The following is a 16,616-nucleotide window of genomic DNA, read 5'->3' on the forward strand; positions in this document are numbered from 1 at the left end:
TTTAACAAGTTCAGAAGGTCCAGGAAACAGACAGCTTCCCACCGACAATTTAAGACAGGGGTCTTGGATCACATGGTCAAGGCACAGAAAATCCGGGAAAAGAGGAACATTGAATACACATTGAGTGGTAAGGGTTACTTATCCCATTGATGCACTTTGAAAGTTTTGCTAGTATGTTGGCAGCAAAAGGGAACACGGTCATTAGAATTAAATGAAAACAGAACTAACATTTACAGGATCTTCCATTTTACCTATCAGTAGTATGCACATACAATCTTCTACTTTTTTTCATGAACCATGTCCGCTCTAATTCTCAGCCAATTGTGTATCAGTACAAATATGAACCCTTTGCCTGTTTGTGCTTGTTTTCAGTTCTGCTAACCAGAAATGTTATCTTGGAGCTTCTGTTTTTTGTCAAAGTTGTGTGCACCCATCCCAAGAAGCATTCAACATAAAAACAACGACAGAACATGGGCTTCACGATGGTATTCCCATATGGCAATGATAAACCAGTGTGTGCAAGGTTGGCATAAGACCACTATAGTGCCATTGGCTACTGAGTAAATATGTAGATGGTTCTTATTTCTCCTGTGTAGTGATTGTTTTACAAGGGGATAGTAGAGTAGTATTTTAGTGCCAGTATCTGGCACTCAACGCCAAACTTGGATCTACAACTTCAAATTCAAAGGCCTGTTTTCTCAAATAGCGTGGTTTGCTGTGGATACTCGAAATTTATGAAATACTATAGGATGGTCATAAAAACACAAATTATTATCTAGGTCAAAGCCATGGTGACATAATCAAAATTTCCACTCGAATATGCAACCAGCATCACATTTTTTCCCCCTGGAAAATTATAGGAGAGTAAAAATAACAAAAATTTTTACTGACTGCATTATGGCTGCTCAGAATAATAAAACTGCTCTTATGTTTAGGTTAAGGTAGAATGTGCCTCAACCTCAGGACAAAAAACATTACATAAACTACAAAAGGAGGTTCAACAAAGTTTCATAAGTGCTTTTAATACAAACAATTTGACCATACTTTTCAAGGTGTCATAGTATAATGCTGAATGTGGTCATACAGTCATTTATTATGCTACAAATAAAATAAGAAGTAAAATGGTTGTAGAAAATCTTTTTTATTTATTTAGATTTTTAAAATAAACACATTATATTGAATAAAATTGTATTTAGGAACAGGCTGCTATATACAGCAGGATGACCATGCATTGCTGGACAGGAATGTGAAAGAAAGACCCTGATCTCCCATCCTCTGTCACTGTGGGTGGGAAGTACTCACCTGTACCCTTCCATTTTTCCACCGATGGCTAACCCTCTAGCCACCTAACAGTCTCTGGACTTTGCTGTAAACTGACTAATATTGTCACCTGCAGGCTTGCTTGTGTTTCTATATTCTACTTATTTTCTTTTTCATTGTTTTCCAATGGTGTTGCTCAATCACCTTCTCCCTTGGGTTTTTATTGTGAAGCTTTCCACAGTTTACCAGGGGTTTATGGTTATTCAAATGCCTCTGGAAAATGGACTCTGTAATCATTACAAATGCAATATAACAAATAAATTTACTTTAATAAGCCTGAAGTGTTGTTACTCATTTGAATGTTTAGTACCAAGGACACTGACTGGCACCTTTTGACCTTGCTGCGGAGAACGTCGTAATGTACCACGTGACTGAGTCTTTGCCGTAACAGAATAAACAGTTGCCTCTTGTACAACAAGCGGCTGAGGACCATGTGTAGCTTTTCAGTCAGACATCTTAACTCAGATCTGTCTTCACAGTCATGATCACATGTATAATCCCTGTCTTGGCAGTAAAGTCGCTTAAAAGGATTGGCCATCCATTAAGTGAATGAACTTGCAGTGTTCCAGAGGGATTAGAATAACCTTCAAGGAATACAAACTGACATAACAGGTAATAAGTAAAGTCTAATGGAATGCAGCCCTATAGAATCAAGAATGGGAATTTCATTTTTATATTATTGCTTATGTAACATGGGGTGTTGTATTCAATGCCTTTTCTTATGTTGTATTTGATAAAGATAATGTAAACAATCTACAGGACCTGAACATTAAATGTTTTTGTGAGTGAAAATAGAAAAAAAAAAACAAAAAAAACCCCCTAAAGCCACTTTATGGTTCTGCACGGTTTTCAAGATAAACGTTGTCCAGGAATGGATGCTTAAACATTGCACACTTATTCAAATAAGCACAGCCTAACTGCTCATCCCGTAGTGAAATTGATTTGCCTGTATTTGCTCAAAATGAGAGAAAACAGGTGAAGGCAGGACAATGTATTCCTATAACTGGAAATGCATATTTCCTAACTCTCAGAATCTCATTGTAAGATAAATGTAAGCAATGCATCCAAATGAACCGTGAGAAATGAAAGGATACGTTTGTGTTAAGACTACTTTTCTGGTCAGAAAAGTCATTCCACATTGTGTACTTGATATAAACATGTATTCTATCTTTCGGCTATTAAACAGTGTCTGATCATGTGCAATGAGTGCAAAAACTGCATCTTTATACGTTTGTGCTCGCACCATTACTTTACTGTCAAACCAAAAAGTCTAGGCTAACGTATTTCGAAGCCTCCAGAAATAAATGTAATGAAACACTGCCATCTGTTGGATGACAGTGGTAAAGAGACGCTGCTGTATATGAAATGACAGTGATAAACAAATGTTGCCATCTAGTGGAAGACAATGATAGACACTTTTGAACACCCAATATTGAATATTGAATTTAAATATTATGAATAGCTTATTCACTCAGTGTCTTCTTGGCTTTGGACATATTATGTTCCACAAGCTGTTCCAAGATATCAGCAAGTCTGACCCTTATCCTTATTGCTATCCTGCTCCTTATCCAAGACCAAAAACACTGCAAAAAGTATCTAAAGCCAGAGCTTGTGCTAAATCTGTGATTACTTGATATTTAAAATTATTTAATGTGCTGAAGAGGTGACAGAGGAGGTATGCAGAATGAAAAGATGAAAATGGAAAAACTGTGGCTGCAGTACTTGTATTACTGCTGAAATGTAAAGACAGTCATTGCTGCTAAATTATGATACAATTTAAGGAACAATGCATATCATCTCAGTCTTCATGTAGTGCTTAATATTCAAAAGACTTAACTTATTAACTTAACTTATTAAAAACTGATCTGTTATAATATTGCCAGTTAAATAAGAAAATCTTCATATGAGATCATAAAAGCTGCACAGTAGCCTTTCATAAGGAGCACAGTGTGAGGAAGCTGGCTGACACTTCTCCCATGATTGCATATTCACATACAGTCTTCACTTGCATTACTTATTATTAGACTGATTAGTAGTGCATTACTTGCATAATTCATGTGTTTCAAAAATGCTTTAAATGACATGCTTCACTGTCAGGCAGAACATTAAATCAACCTATCATACTCATGAATGTCACCTGTACTAGGCAGAGTGTATTTTTGTTGAGGAATATCATTTTCAGAACTCATATTTTATTTATTCCCCCCTCTCAAGAGGGAAAATTCATACACAACAGCATCAAACATAAATATTTACAATGCAGTTTCATCACAATAACCAGCAAACGTAAAACAAAATGTCGTTAACAAAGTTCTCCTTTCTTCGGTCACAATAATAACAATCTTCCTGGTTTATATGGAAACATCACAGCATTCAATGCAAAGTGCATTCCTAAATATATTAGCTTGGTCTCTGCACAGGATTTGGTAACCCAAATACAAAAATAGGACTCTTGCTTCAAGGACTAGAATCCTGAGTAATAACGTGTCATAGAAGACTTTGAAGCAACAATTTTATAAAAAACATATCTTTCTTTATAAACAACTGTTACCTTTTTTGTGAATTTACTCACGGCAAAGTGAAAATTACAACAGCAAAAACAGTTTGTTCTTAGCTGTGGCCTTTCTTTATCTGTAACACTGAAATTACCATATAAATATTTTTAGAAATAATTTACAAACCATTATTATTATTTTAAAGTTTACACGTTATAAAGTAAGTTAAAATTCCTCTGGTTGCTAAGAAACCATCGGGGAAAAAAGACATGGCTGAGAACGCACCTACAGTGATTGACCACTAGGTGGGCCAAGCACCCCAGCTAATACACCACCGTAAGTTCAAAATGTCTAATTTGCAATGTTGCAGTTCTTAGAACCGCCCGTTAAGGGAAAGTTTATCGTCATTGAACGTTAGATGTTCCGGCGAAAATGATGTTATTTATCGTAGCGAAGGACATTGGGAGACGTTTCTGACTTTGTCTTCATGTTCAAGATTACAATAAAATGAAGCAAGTCTGACTATGATTTGTCACATTAAAACATTCTGACCCAGTTTTATTGGTATTTCTGGGATTTTCTGTAGCACTTCTTTCAGAACAAAGAAGACAATGGTCCTGGTCTAAAAAGAGCTATTAACAGGTCTCTCAAGTCTACACTTATTCAAGACTATTTGGGTAGACATAAATATAAACCAAAAACCAGTAGGTAAATACTCACTCCTAGGTTGGAAAAGATAGCATCAACAGAATAACTAGAATAATATATAGATTCAATTTGCAAATGCCAAAAAACTGTTTCTGACATAAAATGCATTTTAACAAGAGTGCAGTTTTGGTTTATAATTGTAACATTTTACTCTTTGTTTTGATATAATTACAAAGCTCAAATGTGTACAAAACAAAAGTACATATAGAAAGAATAAAATGTCATTCTTTAGGCTGCATACAATAGTGTTTGATATATGATGCAATGTGAAATAATATTTCATTGTGATTAACTATTTTATCCTACAAAGTAAAGGATAATGCACTAATCTGTGCTTGAATCACTTCATTGCATTGAAAAATTGTACAATAACAAGTGACCTGCTCCTCACTCTTACCCTAATGGCTTTAAACTCCCCAAAGCAAAAAATACAGCTTTTGGGAAGCATGTCAGATAAATATTTTATTTGATTCATGACGCATGACAGACTGGTAGAGAATTGTGTGCATGGCATAGTTTCCAAACTGTGGTCATACCATAGAAATAAGGTCCTTATTGGATTTCTGTGACACATATAAGAACACATGTTAGAACAGGTCTATTGTTACTGTTACTTTACATCTTTGCACGTTTTACAATTCAGGACTGAGCATTTGGCTGCAGGTGCCCCCTTCAAATTAAGCCAAGCTTTATCTCATTTTATACAGACAGGGGTTTTACAGCTTTGTGTACTTGAATTTATATTTAATGTACAGAAAACCCATATACCTTTTCTTGACTACCCTAGTTTCATTTACAGCAGTATCAACAATCCAAGCCGCTGTTTTTATCGCCAGGACGTAACCTTAAATCAAATGCAGGTCTGCCTCCAGGCACGTTACAGTAAGTAAGAACTGTGAAAAAAGCTTTAAGGGCACCAATAGTCACAGACGGATTTTATAAAATGCTTGAGGCTGTGAGTCGTCTCTGCCATACACAAATTTTAAAAAATACATACAGGTATACCCTAAAGCATATATTAGGACAACATTGAATTAAGTCCAGAACATTGGTAAAACAGTTTTAAGTGTTTGAGGCAGGCATTGAGACCAGTCTTATGTATGGGACTCTGACCGCATCGTTCTAAAGGGGATGACATTACACAAAGTCACAGATTTGATGCACAGCAACAGAGATAAAATCCCTCAGTATGCATGTCTGACATTCATATTAAGAGGTAGCTGATACAGTTTCTCTGCTGATACATGCACAGGAGGCTCAGCTGTCAATGCTAAACTGACAGGTTTTACTGCTCCTTCATCATGCGAGTGGGACTTCACATCACAAGTCACAAGTAACAGCACGCTGAACAGATTCAAGTTTATGCCAAGTGCCATCCAAGGAGGGTAATTTGATTGTGTAGAGTCCATCTGCAGGTAATGTGCTGTTAACCAATGAGTGTAAGGCATATTTCAGTACATAGTATCATCACTGCAAAATGCAAAAGGACAGAAGTTTTACTAAGCGTTTTTAACTTATTGGTAACCTTCACATATTCCTATCCACCCTGTAAATTTGCTGTGGCCATAAGGTATCTTTTAGATACTTTGTAATAGTGTGACCAAACTTGACCAAAAACTCAGAGGTGTAATAAAGCTAATTGTGGCTTTTTTTTTAACAACATCATGTCTTTTTGTACTCCTCAAATTGAGGGGTCAACCCACAGGATTATCCTCCTCACAGAAAGCTGCTACCACAGCAACATATTCATACCTTTACAAATGTCATCTGCTGTACTTTTGGCTCTTCTGATTGGAGGATCTGATACAGGCTTCAGCAGAGGAGGGGCTGGTGTAGAACAGATAAAAAATGTCTTCCCTCCTATATATCCTGTCCCCTCCACCTTTCTTTAACTTGTCAGGTCCTCCCTCCTACCGTCCAAAGTCTTCTACCCATGCTTCAAGTCCTCCACCTGCAAGACTTCATTATTCTCCCCGCCCCGGGTCTCTGTATCCACCCCTAAGTCTTCTATGTCCACCTCTGCTCTCACGTCTTCTTGCCAGCTGCGTGCTGTTTCTGTTTGCGCAGGTGGGCCTCGATCTCGTGCCTGAAGAAGAGCATGCCCAGCTGGCCGTGGGAGGCCTCGTTCATGGCCTTGGACTGCATGCACATCTTGTACTGCTCCGGCGGCAGCTCGTCGGCGCAGCGCTTCTCGTGCCACAGGTGGAAGAGGCCGCGCGAGGGCGAGCGCACCACCAGCAGGTTGCTGTGCAGGTACTTCCTGTAAAGGTGCACGTCCTCACCACCCCAGCCCTTGATGTCCACGTCGAAGCCACCTGCCGGGACACGAGGGACAGTCAGCAGAGACGTACTGGCGGAGCAGGTACACTTCATGCAGATGGTGGCGCACTTGGGGCAAATGCTTATATATGTGATGTGCAAAAATTCAATATGAAAGGGTAAAATGGATGGATTTTACTCTCAATTATTTGAATGTCACTGTACAACTTGCTGCCACTGCTCAAGCTACAATGTCATAGCCCAGTCAATATTCAATGTCCTTAGTCAATGTCCTAAATAAATTAAACTATAAAATCCATACTTTGACGTGCGTTAATTAGTATCTGAGTGTCTCCCTGATAATTAGTACATGACGCCTTGCCTTGCATTCATTTTCACTATGCGAAGCCTGCTTAATTGTAAATGTAATCTTAGGCAGTGTAGGCTCAGCACCCTTTTCTTTCATAGGTTTTAGGACCATGACAGGACTCACCTACATTACATTTCTTTAGCAGATTCTCTTATCCCGAGCAACTTACATAGCTGCCATTTTTACAAATTTTTTTCATTCATTACATGCCATGCACTCCATTGAGTATTACATGTTGTAAGTGAGAATAAATTGATTCTTCCAGGCAGATTTCTTGATAATTATGAGAAGAGTTTTATCCACTGCTTTTAATCACTATATGTGATTGGTTCATATATCAGTATTTCCATGAGTGAGGTACTGCAATGATGAAATATTAAAACAAAAAAAAAAAACTGGAATGATAATATTACAGGAAATCATTAGTGTCCAAATGAATCACCAGAAGGCAATAGACAGAAGTCCACAACAGGTTATCTGGAATGGTTATAGTGAGGTTAGGGATAAAACTGCATTGACAATTGTGCGTTTAAGTAGTGTGTGTGTGTTTGTGTGTGTGTGTGTGTGTGTGTGTGTGTGTGTGTGCGTGCGTATGTGTGTGTGTGTGTGTGTGCGTATGTGTGTGTCTGTGCACGAGCTTGTCTCCTCTCTCTCTCCTCTCTCTCGAGCTGACAGCGCAGTGCTCAGGGCCAAAACAAAGAAGCGAACCATGAAGCTGAGAAAGACTCTTTTTTTGTTTATCCGTTTACAGATCGGGACCTGAGCAACAGCCTGTTCCACTTTCATACCCTTCATCCCACCAGAACAAAAAAAGGATTTCATACCAAATTGTGAATACTAAATTGGTCTGAATCTAAACTTCATGGTCCAAACACCCAATGATATGTTTGGCAGTAGAGTTCTGCAGCTGTGCAGTTGTTCTGAATAAGTGACCCAAATAAGTTGTAGTAGTCCTCTAATGAGACCACTGCAGGGTGAGAGAATATATAGAAGTGATCTACTCCATCATGAGGACAGCCCTGGAATGCTTAAGCAGACATGCGCAGGTATCAGTAATAACATTCAATGTGTGTTTTTTTTTTTTAGTAAAACCCCTAAATGCACTTGCAGACATGACCACAAATGTGTAAACACATGTCCACGCATACACACACAAGCACGGAAGTTTCCATTACAAGGGTATTCAGTCTGTAGTGTCTTATTACACACGTATAGTCTTAAGTCCTTTCTAAAGCCTATGCATTAACTGACAGTAGTCTGAAATTCAGTCATTTTTCTTCGTCTTTATAAACTGGTATTTTTATTGCTCATAAAGGGAATTAGAAAAAATAAATAGGAAATAGCATATCACCATGTCCCCTTCATTATTCATATTTTCCAATAGCGGAAAAAAACAACCTGACAGACAGTAAAATGACTGTGCTGCCATGCGTGGACATGCTGTCCACTTTCCGGAAATTGGAGGTTCCAAAATGTTTTACAACTTCTGACTTCATCTACTGGCTCTGCCTTGAGTGAAAAAAAAATCAATTGAAGCAAACTTGCCAATGGAGCTAATAGACTGGCAATACTGATGTGGATTTTATATAAGTATGACACTTGGCAAAATTTAACTGGACCAGTCTGCCCTTCATGCTTTGCTTCAATTACAATTTGACATTTTAATTTCTAAGATAAATAACCCACTTTAAGGCAAGTAGTCAATATCAAAACATACAAAATACTATTAAACATTCGTATACAGAAAATAAGCAACTGAGCTTATGCAGCTGTACCAAATACAGCAAGCTTGCATGAACCAGGATGATCTGCCAAACAATGCTGGATATATTGTGTCACCCTTCATTTATTATAATCTTTTAAATGGCTGTTTTTTGGGTAATAGCCCAGGAGATAATCAATCATAATACATAATACCCATACACTTTTTTAAATATCATATTTTATTCCTATTTTGGTATATTGCAAGATACTTCTGATTCGCATTAATATATTTTAATTATATTTCCAATATATTCTTTATCTCTTATTAACGTATTTCTGAATATATTACAATAAATTTCATTTTTAGGTGGGTCCAAATCATTCAGATTTAAAAATGCTTACACAGTAAGTAACATAGTCAATATGAATAGCAATTACTTACTATTAATATACATTGTAACAAAATACATATGTTTACCTATATTGATGAAGTCTGACCTATACTGACAGGTCATGCCAAAGCCAAAATCCCTCCAGAAACCTGTATCCTTTTTGATTACCTGTTAAAAGGATGATAAGATTATGAGGATAAAACTGTCAACATTCATGTGTACTCTAAAACCAGTTAAGAAAACCTTGTATGGACAATTACAAAAACTGTTACCTTTCTCTCTCTCTCTCTCTCGCTCTCTCTCTCTCACACACACACTCTCTCTCTCTCTGTCTATCTGTTTATCTAAAAACATGCTGGGGCATGAGCATAGAGAGAGAATACATTACCAGTTGTTGTTCTATTGGGGGAATGTTCTCATGGTGACCGTAAATCAGGCTCGGGTTATACTGGCTGAAGAGAACCGGATAGAACACCTTTTTTCCTAAGAGAAGAAGACAACAATGCTGTCATACCTTTAAAAGAAAGGACAGTCTAGAATATTCTAGAAAATGCCCATGCACCCTAATGATACTGTATAGTGTGACAAGTGAATGTCACATAAGCCAGGGCAACTAAGCTATTTGGGATACAACAGGAGATTGTTCTTTGGTTACTCTGGCTGTTTTTAGTTATTGTTTTTTTGCCTTCATTAGAATTGGGAATGCATTTTAACTGCTAGTCAGTAGTTTAGGCTTCCTCCTCTCATCTGCCCATCTTCTCAGTGACTGAACAGGGTATTTATTGGGTGTGTCTGTGCTGCAGGGGCAGTGGAAGCTTCAGCCCCGTTGTACAAAGACAAAGGAGTCTATCTATGGAAGTCCATTGAGTGATGCCACTGATGGAGGCCCTGTCACATCACTATCCCATATTGCTGTAGTTAATTAACTTAATGAACTATGTGCATAAAATCCTATCCACTATATATGGAAGTTGTACTTCAGGGTATGTGTTGGTATTGTGTTGGAATGATACACTGATGTTTGATATATTGTGTTGCACTTGCTTATTGAGTGGGGTGTGCATTTGTGGTCTTGGTGTTGTGTTTGACAATGGTTCCATGTGTGGATGGTGGTTCCTTGTTTGTGCAATGTTTAATGTCGTTTTGTTTGATGAACCTTGGGCTTGACTTGGGAGTTGTCTGCTAGATCTCAAAAACGTAAATGTAACATTATTTGAACTTTTGTATGTCACTCTGGACAAGGGACGTAATATAAATGTAAATGTAAATGTAAATTCCCATTGAGAACATTCCATCAATATGCAAGCCAAGTGTGAACCTGCTGTCCACAGGTCAGTGGTCTGAAATGCATATATTCACACACTTTTGAACTTCAAAGGCCATTTGGAAAAGAGCTCTCCTGTGTATACCTACAAGATGGTGTCATGCTGTACTTCCCCTGCTGCTGCCTGAAGGTGCATCAGAAATGGTGGGTTCAGTTCAAAGTCCATGCACAGTGGACTGAGAACAGAATTGTTACTTGTGAAATGTTTTTTGAGTGCCATGGGAGATCAGTGAGACCAGCACTGGTCGGCAAGCCCTCACCAGGCTGTGTGTTCAGTCGGCAGGAGTCCAGGAATTCGGCGGTGAAGTAAATGTCCACGTCGCAGAAGAAGAGAAGGATGTTGCCGCCCTTCCACGCCCTGGCGCCCACGTCAAGGCCCCGCCCGCGCGAGAACTCCTCATTCAGCTGGATCAGGGTGAAGTTCTTGAAGTTGATCTCTCTGTGTATGAGAGGAGGCAGAATGCAGATGCTTACGGCTGGAGTTTTCCAGTGGGTTGAATACTGCCATACCATTGCTGTCAGTCCCCCCCGATAACACCTCAATAAGTTCAATACCAACCACTTAGATGCCTTAACCTTGTTGTTTTTGTCTGAGCCTCCACTTCATAAATCAAAGAATGACAAAGAGCCAAAAACTTTGGAAAAACTCTCAAGTCTCAAGGTTGAATGGAGCCTGTGGATATATATTATGAATGTTTATATATGAAATGTCAAGTACATTTCCCACTTATTTATGATGGGTAAGCACCATGAATGATTTTGTCTTGAAGTGCATCTGATAATGAAACAAGAGTCTAACTTGAACTCTGGGGTTGATTGAATCTTAAATGACTTGCCCCGGAATGACGTGCTTGGCAGTTCAGCCTAAAATGAGCCACAAAACGTGATGTGTGTAAGGACAAAACAGTAACAAAAATGAATTTATTTATCATTTTAATGCCACACAGGGTGATTTCAACCCCATTGCTGCAATGAAATAATAATAAAAAAGAATGTATTAAAGAATATGCTTTATCCCGCATGGCTTGTTATTGACCCGTTGTACAGTATGAAGTTTAATATAGTTTATGAATGTGAATCCGCAGTGAGACGCCCTAAGGTTCAAGCCCAGAGGGAATGCAGCATGCGCAGGGCATTGTCATAAGCAGACAGTGCACAGTGTGAGAGCCGCTTTCATTAAGTCACAGGCTCAACGTTGTCAGGGAAAGTTCAGCGCTGGTCTCTTGGGTGCGGATGCTTCACAAGACTTGCTGATTAGGTATATCACACAATCGCCCCCCGTTGCTATTAGTCATCCCCACTGTCCGCAATGCAGTACCGAGAGACCGACTGAATCCAGAGTTCCAGAAAACACAGGGAGAACAAAATATCCCAGTTGCTGTCTTCATAGAGGAAAAAAAATACACTCAGACACTCCTCTTTCTGGTATAATTCAATTTCTTTTGTGAAACGAGTTAACTTAATAATTGCAAATGTCATAAGTGGGCACATGATGAATAAAAAAAAGATGATTCATTATGCATCTGTTTCTCAGATTGCAGTGTGGTCTGTGCATCGTCTACCCACAATGCCATAAACAAAGAAAACATCTTACATTTCAGTAAATTTTTTATGTCATCTTCCTAATGGATCTCTGCACAGCTGATAGACAGTAATAAGCACAGGCTATTGACCCAGGCTTACAGTTACTGGCTCTGAGAGTGACAGTAAGTGACAATTATGTGGAGTTCTTCCCCACCCACTAAACCTGTGAAGCACCCTAATAGACCCTGGACGCACCACCACTGTCACACACTTGCTGCTGGTGATAAGCACGTGGTGCTTTGTATCAGGTCTGTTTATACCCTATGATGCAATCGCGGAGAAAGTCTTTAAATAGCTAATGTTATGGGAGTAGGAAAAAAGTACACAAACTAAATGTGATAAATAAGTTATAACCTTACAGCTTTAGCTTGGGAAGTCAGTTTTTTAAACTATGCCTGTACCTTACTTTTTATAGCAGAAAAAAACAGGAACCTTGGAAACTGCTGGCCCACATTCATATCCTGTTTGGGTTTCAGAGAATAACATTTGGAGGTGTCAATAGTTGTAGGGGGACTGCTAAATGGCATGAGGTCATTTTGCAGTGGTTAATTCCTTACACAAAGGTATGCTAGGATTCAGACATAGGAAAGACTCACACCACATTGATTATTACGAAAAAGAGGATGGTCTCTTAAGAGTACAGCCATCGCAGGCTATCTCATCTTTTACAACAATATTTTCTTCATCTGTGACTACCAGCTACCAGAGACAGAGTCTACATCCAAACATAACGTTTATGCTAAACTCACTATCTGATGACATGGAATATCTGTATTGCAATAAGAGTATAAACTATGTAGATGAAAAAAAATTCTTTATAATACTTTGCGTAACTGATACAATGGGAAGAGAAGATACCTACAAACACAAGAAAGAGTCTTGGCATGGGTGCCTAAGATAATCAAAAAGATTTAAAATTTTAATAATCATTAAAGATTTGCAAGATTCAAAGCATATGGGAGCCACTTCTGTTCATGTCATGCATACAGTAAAACATCCCTTTTCTGCTCTTGTCTGATTAGCTGTGGCAGGCGTGAGAGATGCCAGCCATTTTCTGATGCCTTGGCTTCCCTTTATACCTCTGTGTTTTCATTCGGCAATTATTTATGTGTTTAAGACTCTGTTGCCATGACACCAAAGAGTCACCAAACCTTGAGATGACAGAAAAGCGCACCAGATGTGGCTGATGGTGATGAGCACTCACTCAGGCAGTTCTAACGGTGCTAAGAGGTCTTACTGAGTCATGCTGACAAACTACAAGAGTGAGGATCAGGAACACTGTTCCTGGATCCATTGCTTGAAGCGTGAAATCCCACCAGTCAGACACGACCAAAGTCATTGTCATCTTAATGACATTGTGGTTTCTTTGGTGTTCTCCAGACTGACAGCTGTATGCTTAGCCCAAGTGCTAGTATCTCCAGTTAAAATATGCTACATTTGATGAAATACGGCTACAAAAGAGTCCAACCTGAAGCAACCTTAGCATAAAATAGGCAAGAAATATACTCATGTGTGACATTATGCTTTCAGCAGGATAATTCAGAAGTTTCTCTGAGGAATCCTCAGATATTTTTAACGTTGCATTGACAAGATGTCCTCTCTCAGACACAGGGTGCTACCGAGTTTGGTTGCAGTTTAGCCTCCTGCAAAAGCCACTGAGAAAACAAGCTCAACAGAGTCATTTTGGAATTAACCTGAATTAACCCGTTTATTCTATACTGCACTACAAGACTTATCAATCAACCAACTCAGGATTATGTGGAGAAAATGTGGAGAAAAGGGTTGTGGGCCATCTCATCAATATTCACACAGGAGAGCCCGTCTTAAAATAACTGGATTTCATTCATACCACTTATTTTCACTTCTGTAAAAGCAAACGAATGCAGATTTCTCTGTAGGGAGTCAACATTTACTAGCAAAGAACTGAATTTTCACATGGCCCAAGGGAGATGTATTATGAATAAATATTCATACCATCCAAAAAAATCATAATTTTCCATATTCCAAATGACAATCTCTTGCTTAAATAACTGAATGAATGAACAAACGGACAAATAATGGGCAAACAACGAAACAAGGGTCAGTTTACAGGGATAATTTGAATTAATTACACTCTTTATGCTCCAGTACAGTATAGTAATTAATCTTAATGAATGTTACTGCTCAGTACCCTACGTGGAGCAAATTATAAGTAGTTAACCCAGCACTTAGTATGCATAAACAGGCAGCAGTGTGGAGTAATGGTTCAGGGACTGGCCTTCCTAATCAGAAAATGTCAGGTTCACATCTCCGGTGAGTCACTCCTTGAACAACGTACTTAGCTTAATAACTACATAACCCGAAAGACATGTGCATTTTCTTGAACAAAGGCTTTCACTGAGCAAAAATACTAATGATATGAATAACTGAGCCTCTTAATTTCCATGGTGCAGACATGGGCAGTTTTAACTTTTCAAACATTAAAATGCATTTTAACCAAAAAAAAAAAAAAAACAAAAAAACAAATGAACAAATATGTTACTCTGTAATACTACAACAGAGCAGCAGGCCTTCAGAGATTCAGTGTCAAAAGAAACAGGCTTTTTTTTTTTTTTTTTTTACAGCCCTCAAACAACAACAATCCACATACTTAATATGAAATCTTTCCATGAATAGAGTTAGCATTACTTTCAATATTAATGTGACGAATGATATAATATATATTTAAATATGTCTGTAGTACGGCAGAATCTGCTGCATTAACAAACGGAAGGGTGTTACTGGTGTTGACACCATATCTCCCATGGTGCAGTCACTGATACCACTCCAGGAAACTCCAGTGCATCCATCTGATAAAAATAAAAAATTATATTGATTTAAATACACAGTTTCTACTCTATGAGCCAGCAGGAGAAAAAAAGACATTTGTATGAGGAAAAAAAAACATATGTCTAAGAAAAAAGCCTAAATTTTTTCTGTTGACCTTGTTGTTTTTTGTTTTATTTTCAAATTATTCTTCTATCTTCCAGACATTTAAACCACTTTATAATTGTGTGTTTGTGTGTGTGTGTGTTTTAACAAAACACCTGGTCCTGTGCAGTTGGTGTCCATAGGAATTTTTCTAAGAAGACTTTCTGACTCACATGTTTAAATGAAGGGGCCATCTCTTCCATTTCCCATTCATTTGGGGGGCAGCTACTGCCATCATTCAGCATTATGCCTTGAATTTATCCTCTCTGCATCATATGACTGTTGCTTGATGACTTAGACAAGCAGATATCACATACTGCACATTGTGATTGCAGTGTACATTCAGGTTAAATTGGACATGCAAATGTGTACAAAATCCATTCATTGTGAGAACCTAACATGTAACTGAAATAAAAGATATGCAAGTAAGTTGATTCTATGGGAAAGGGAAATCCAGGCATTATGTGGTTAAATGTAGCCAGGCTTTTACTAGGGTCCTGTGGTTGCAGCAACCTGGTATTATGGTCTGTAATTCAGTTGGTATCCACTATGTGGCTCTGTAGCTGCTACAGCTGAACAAGGTAATTGACTTTGAGTACACAGTGGTGAGTTAGATAAATAGACATAGAAGGTACATAGATATGGAATGGATTTGGCTAGAAAAAATTCAGTCAAAGTAAAACATCTAAAAGCCTTTCCCTGCAAACACAAGCAGGAATATTGGTCAATACCATCTTATCATAGCAAACAACAGAAAAGCAATGGGTGAGAGGACAAACAATATTCTTTTTTCATATTATTATCATTTAATCATGAATACTGTTGAACTGAAGTAACAAGTATGTGTCAACCTGAGATTCAGGTACCACGACGGTAACGATTGCTCCACAGGTGGCTTCACAAGGAGGCTGCATCAGTATTGTGCTGCTGGAGGGTTGAGTTAGGGGCTATAACATCTGGTTGCCAAAAATACAGGGCCTCGTTTATAAATCAACCATGTACAGTGACGACCATTGAGTTGCGAATGTGCTTTGGTATGTGCAAATTAAAGTTTACCCTCGTGATAATTTTCAAACGCATTAATTTTTTTTCCTCCAGAAAACGTAATAACAGTTTTAAGCTCCGGTTGAATGCGGATGATAAATGGTAATTGTATGGTGAGCCGCAGCACTGTAGCTGCTGATGTTTCAGCACGCGGTCCCAAGATCCTTTCAGCGCACTCGTCGCGTGACTCATCTCAGTACACAGTCACAGCCTCCAGTCACAACACTCGGCAGGAACAGGAAACCAGCCTCCGAACAGATGGGCTCGTCCTTCAGGCCTACGTCTGAGAGACGGGCCGGACAAAGAAACAGACACGCCAAGGAAAATGCAGGTGCTCTGTAGAAAGACACGTGTTTACATTCTCTCGACTGCTTGTAGGCCCAGATCTCAACGAGCGGCTCCATGCGTAACTCTTCCAGCCTGCTGTTGACTTAACTATGGGGAAGGGTTTCCTCTCTTGGGAGGTG

General features: G+C 38.6%; 1 protein-coding gene across 4 annotated transcripts in view; it reads right to left on the reverse strand.

Moving 5' to 3' along the window:
- Window positions 1-6,097: 6,097 nt before the first annotated feature.
- The window catches only part of csgalnact1a (chondroitin sulfate N-acetylgalactosaminyltransferase 1a), a 40,189-nt gene continuing 29,670 nt past the window's right edge, over window positions 6,098-16,616 (reverse strand). For all 4 annotated transcript variants that reach the window (XM_036529655.1, XM_036529656.1, XM_036529658.1 and 1 more), the window contains 4 exons: window positions 10,833-11,011; window positions 9,637-9,731; window positions 9,335-9,416; window positions 6,098-6,838 (listed from right to left, as the gene is read on the reverse strand). In XM_036529655.1, coding sequence (XP_036385548.1) covers window positions 6,549-6,838; window positions 9,335-9,416; window positions 9,637-9,731; window positions 10,833-11,011 — 646 coding nt within the window. In that variant the 3' untranslated portion in view covers window positions 6,098-6,548. The remainder of the gene's footprint in view (window positions 6,839-9,334; window positions 9,417-9,636; window positions 9,732-10,832; window positions 11,012-16,616) is intronic.

The sequence above is a fragment of the Megalops cyprinoides genome, chromosome 5 (assembly GCF_013368585.1).
Source record: "Megalops cyprinoides isolate fMegCyp1 chromosome 5, fMegCyp1.pri, whole genome shotgun sequence".
NCBI lineage: Eukaryota > Metazoa > Chordata > Actinopteri > Elopiformes > Megalopidae > Megalops > Megalops cyprinoides.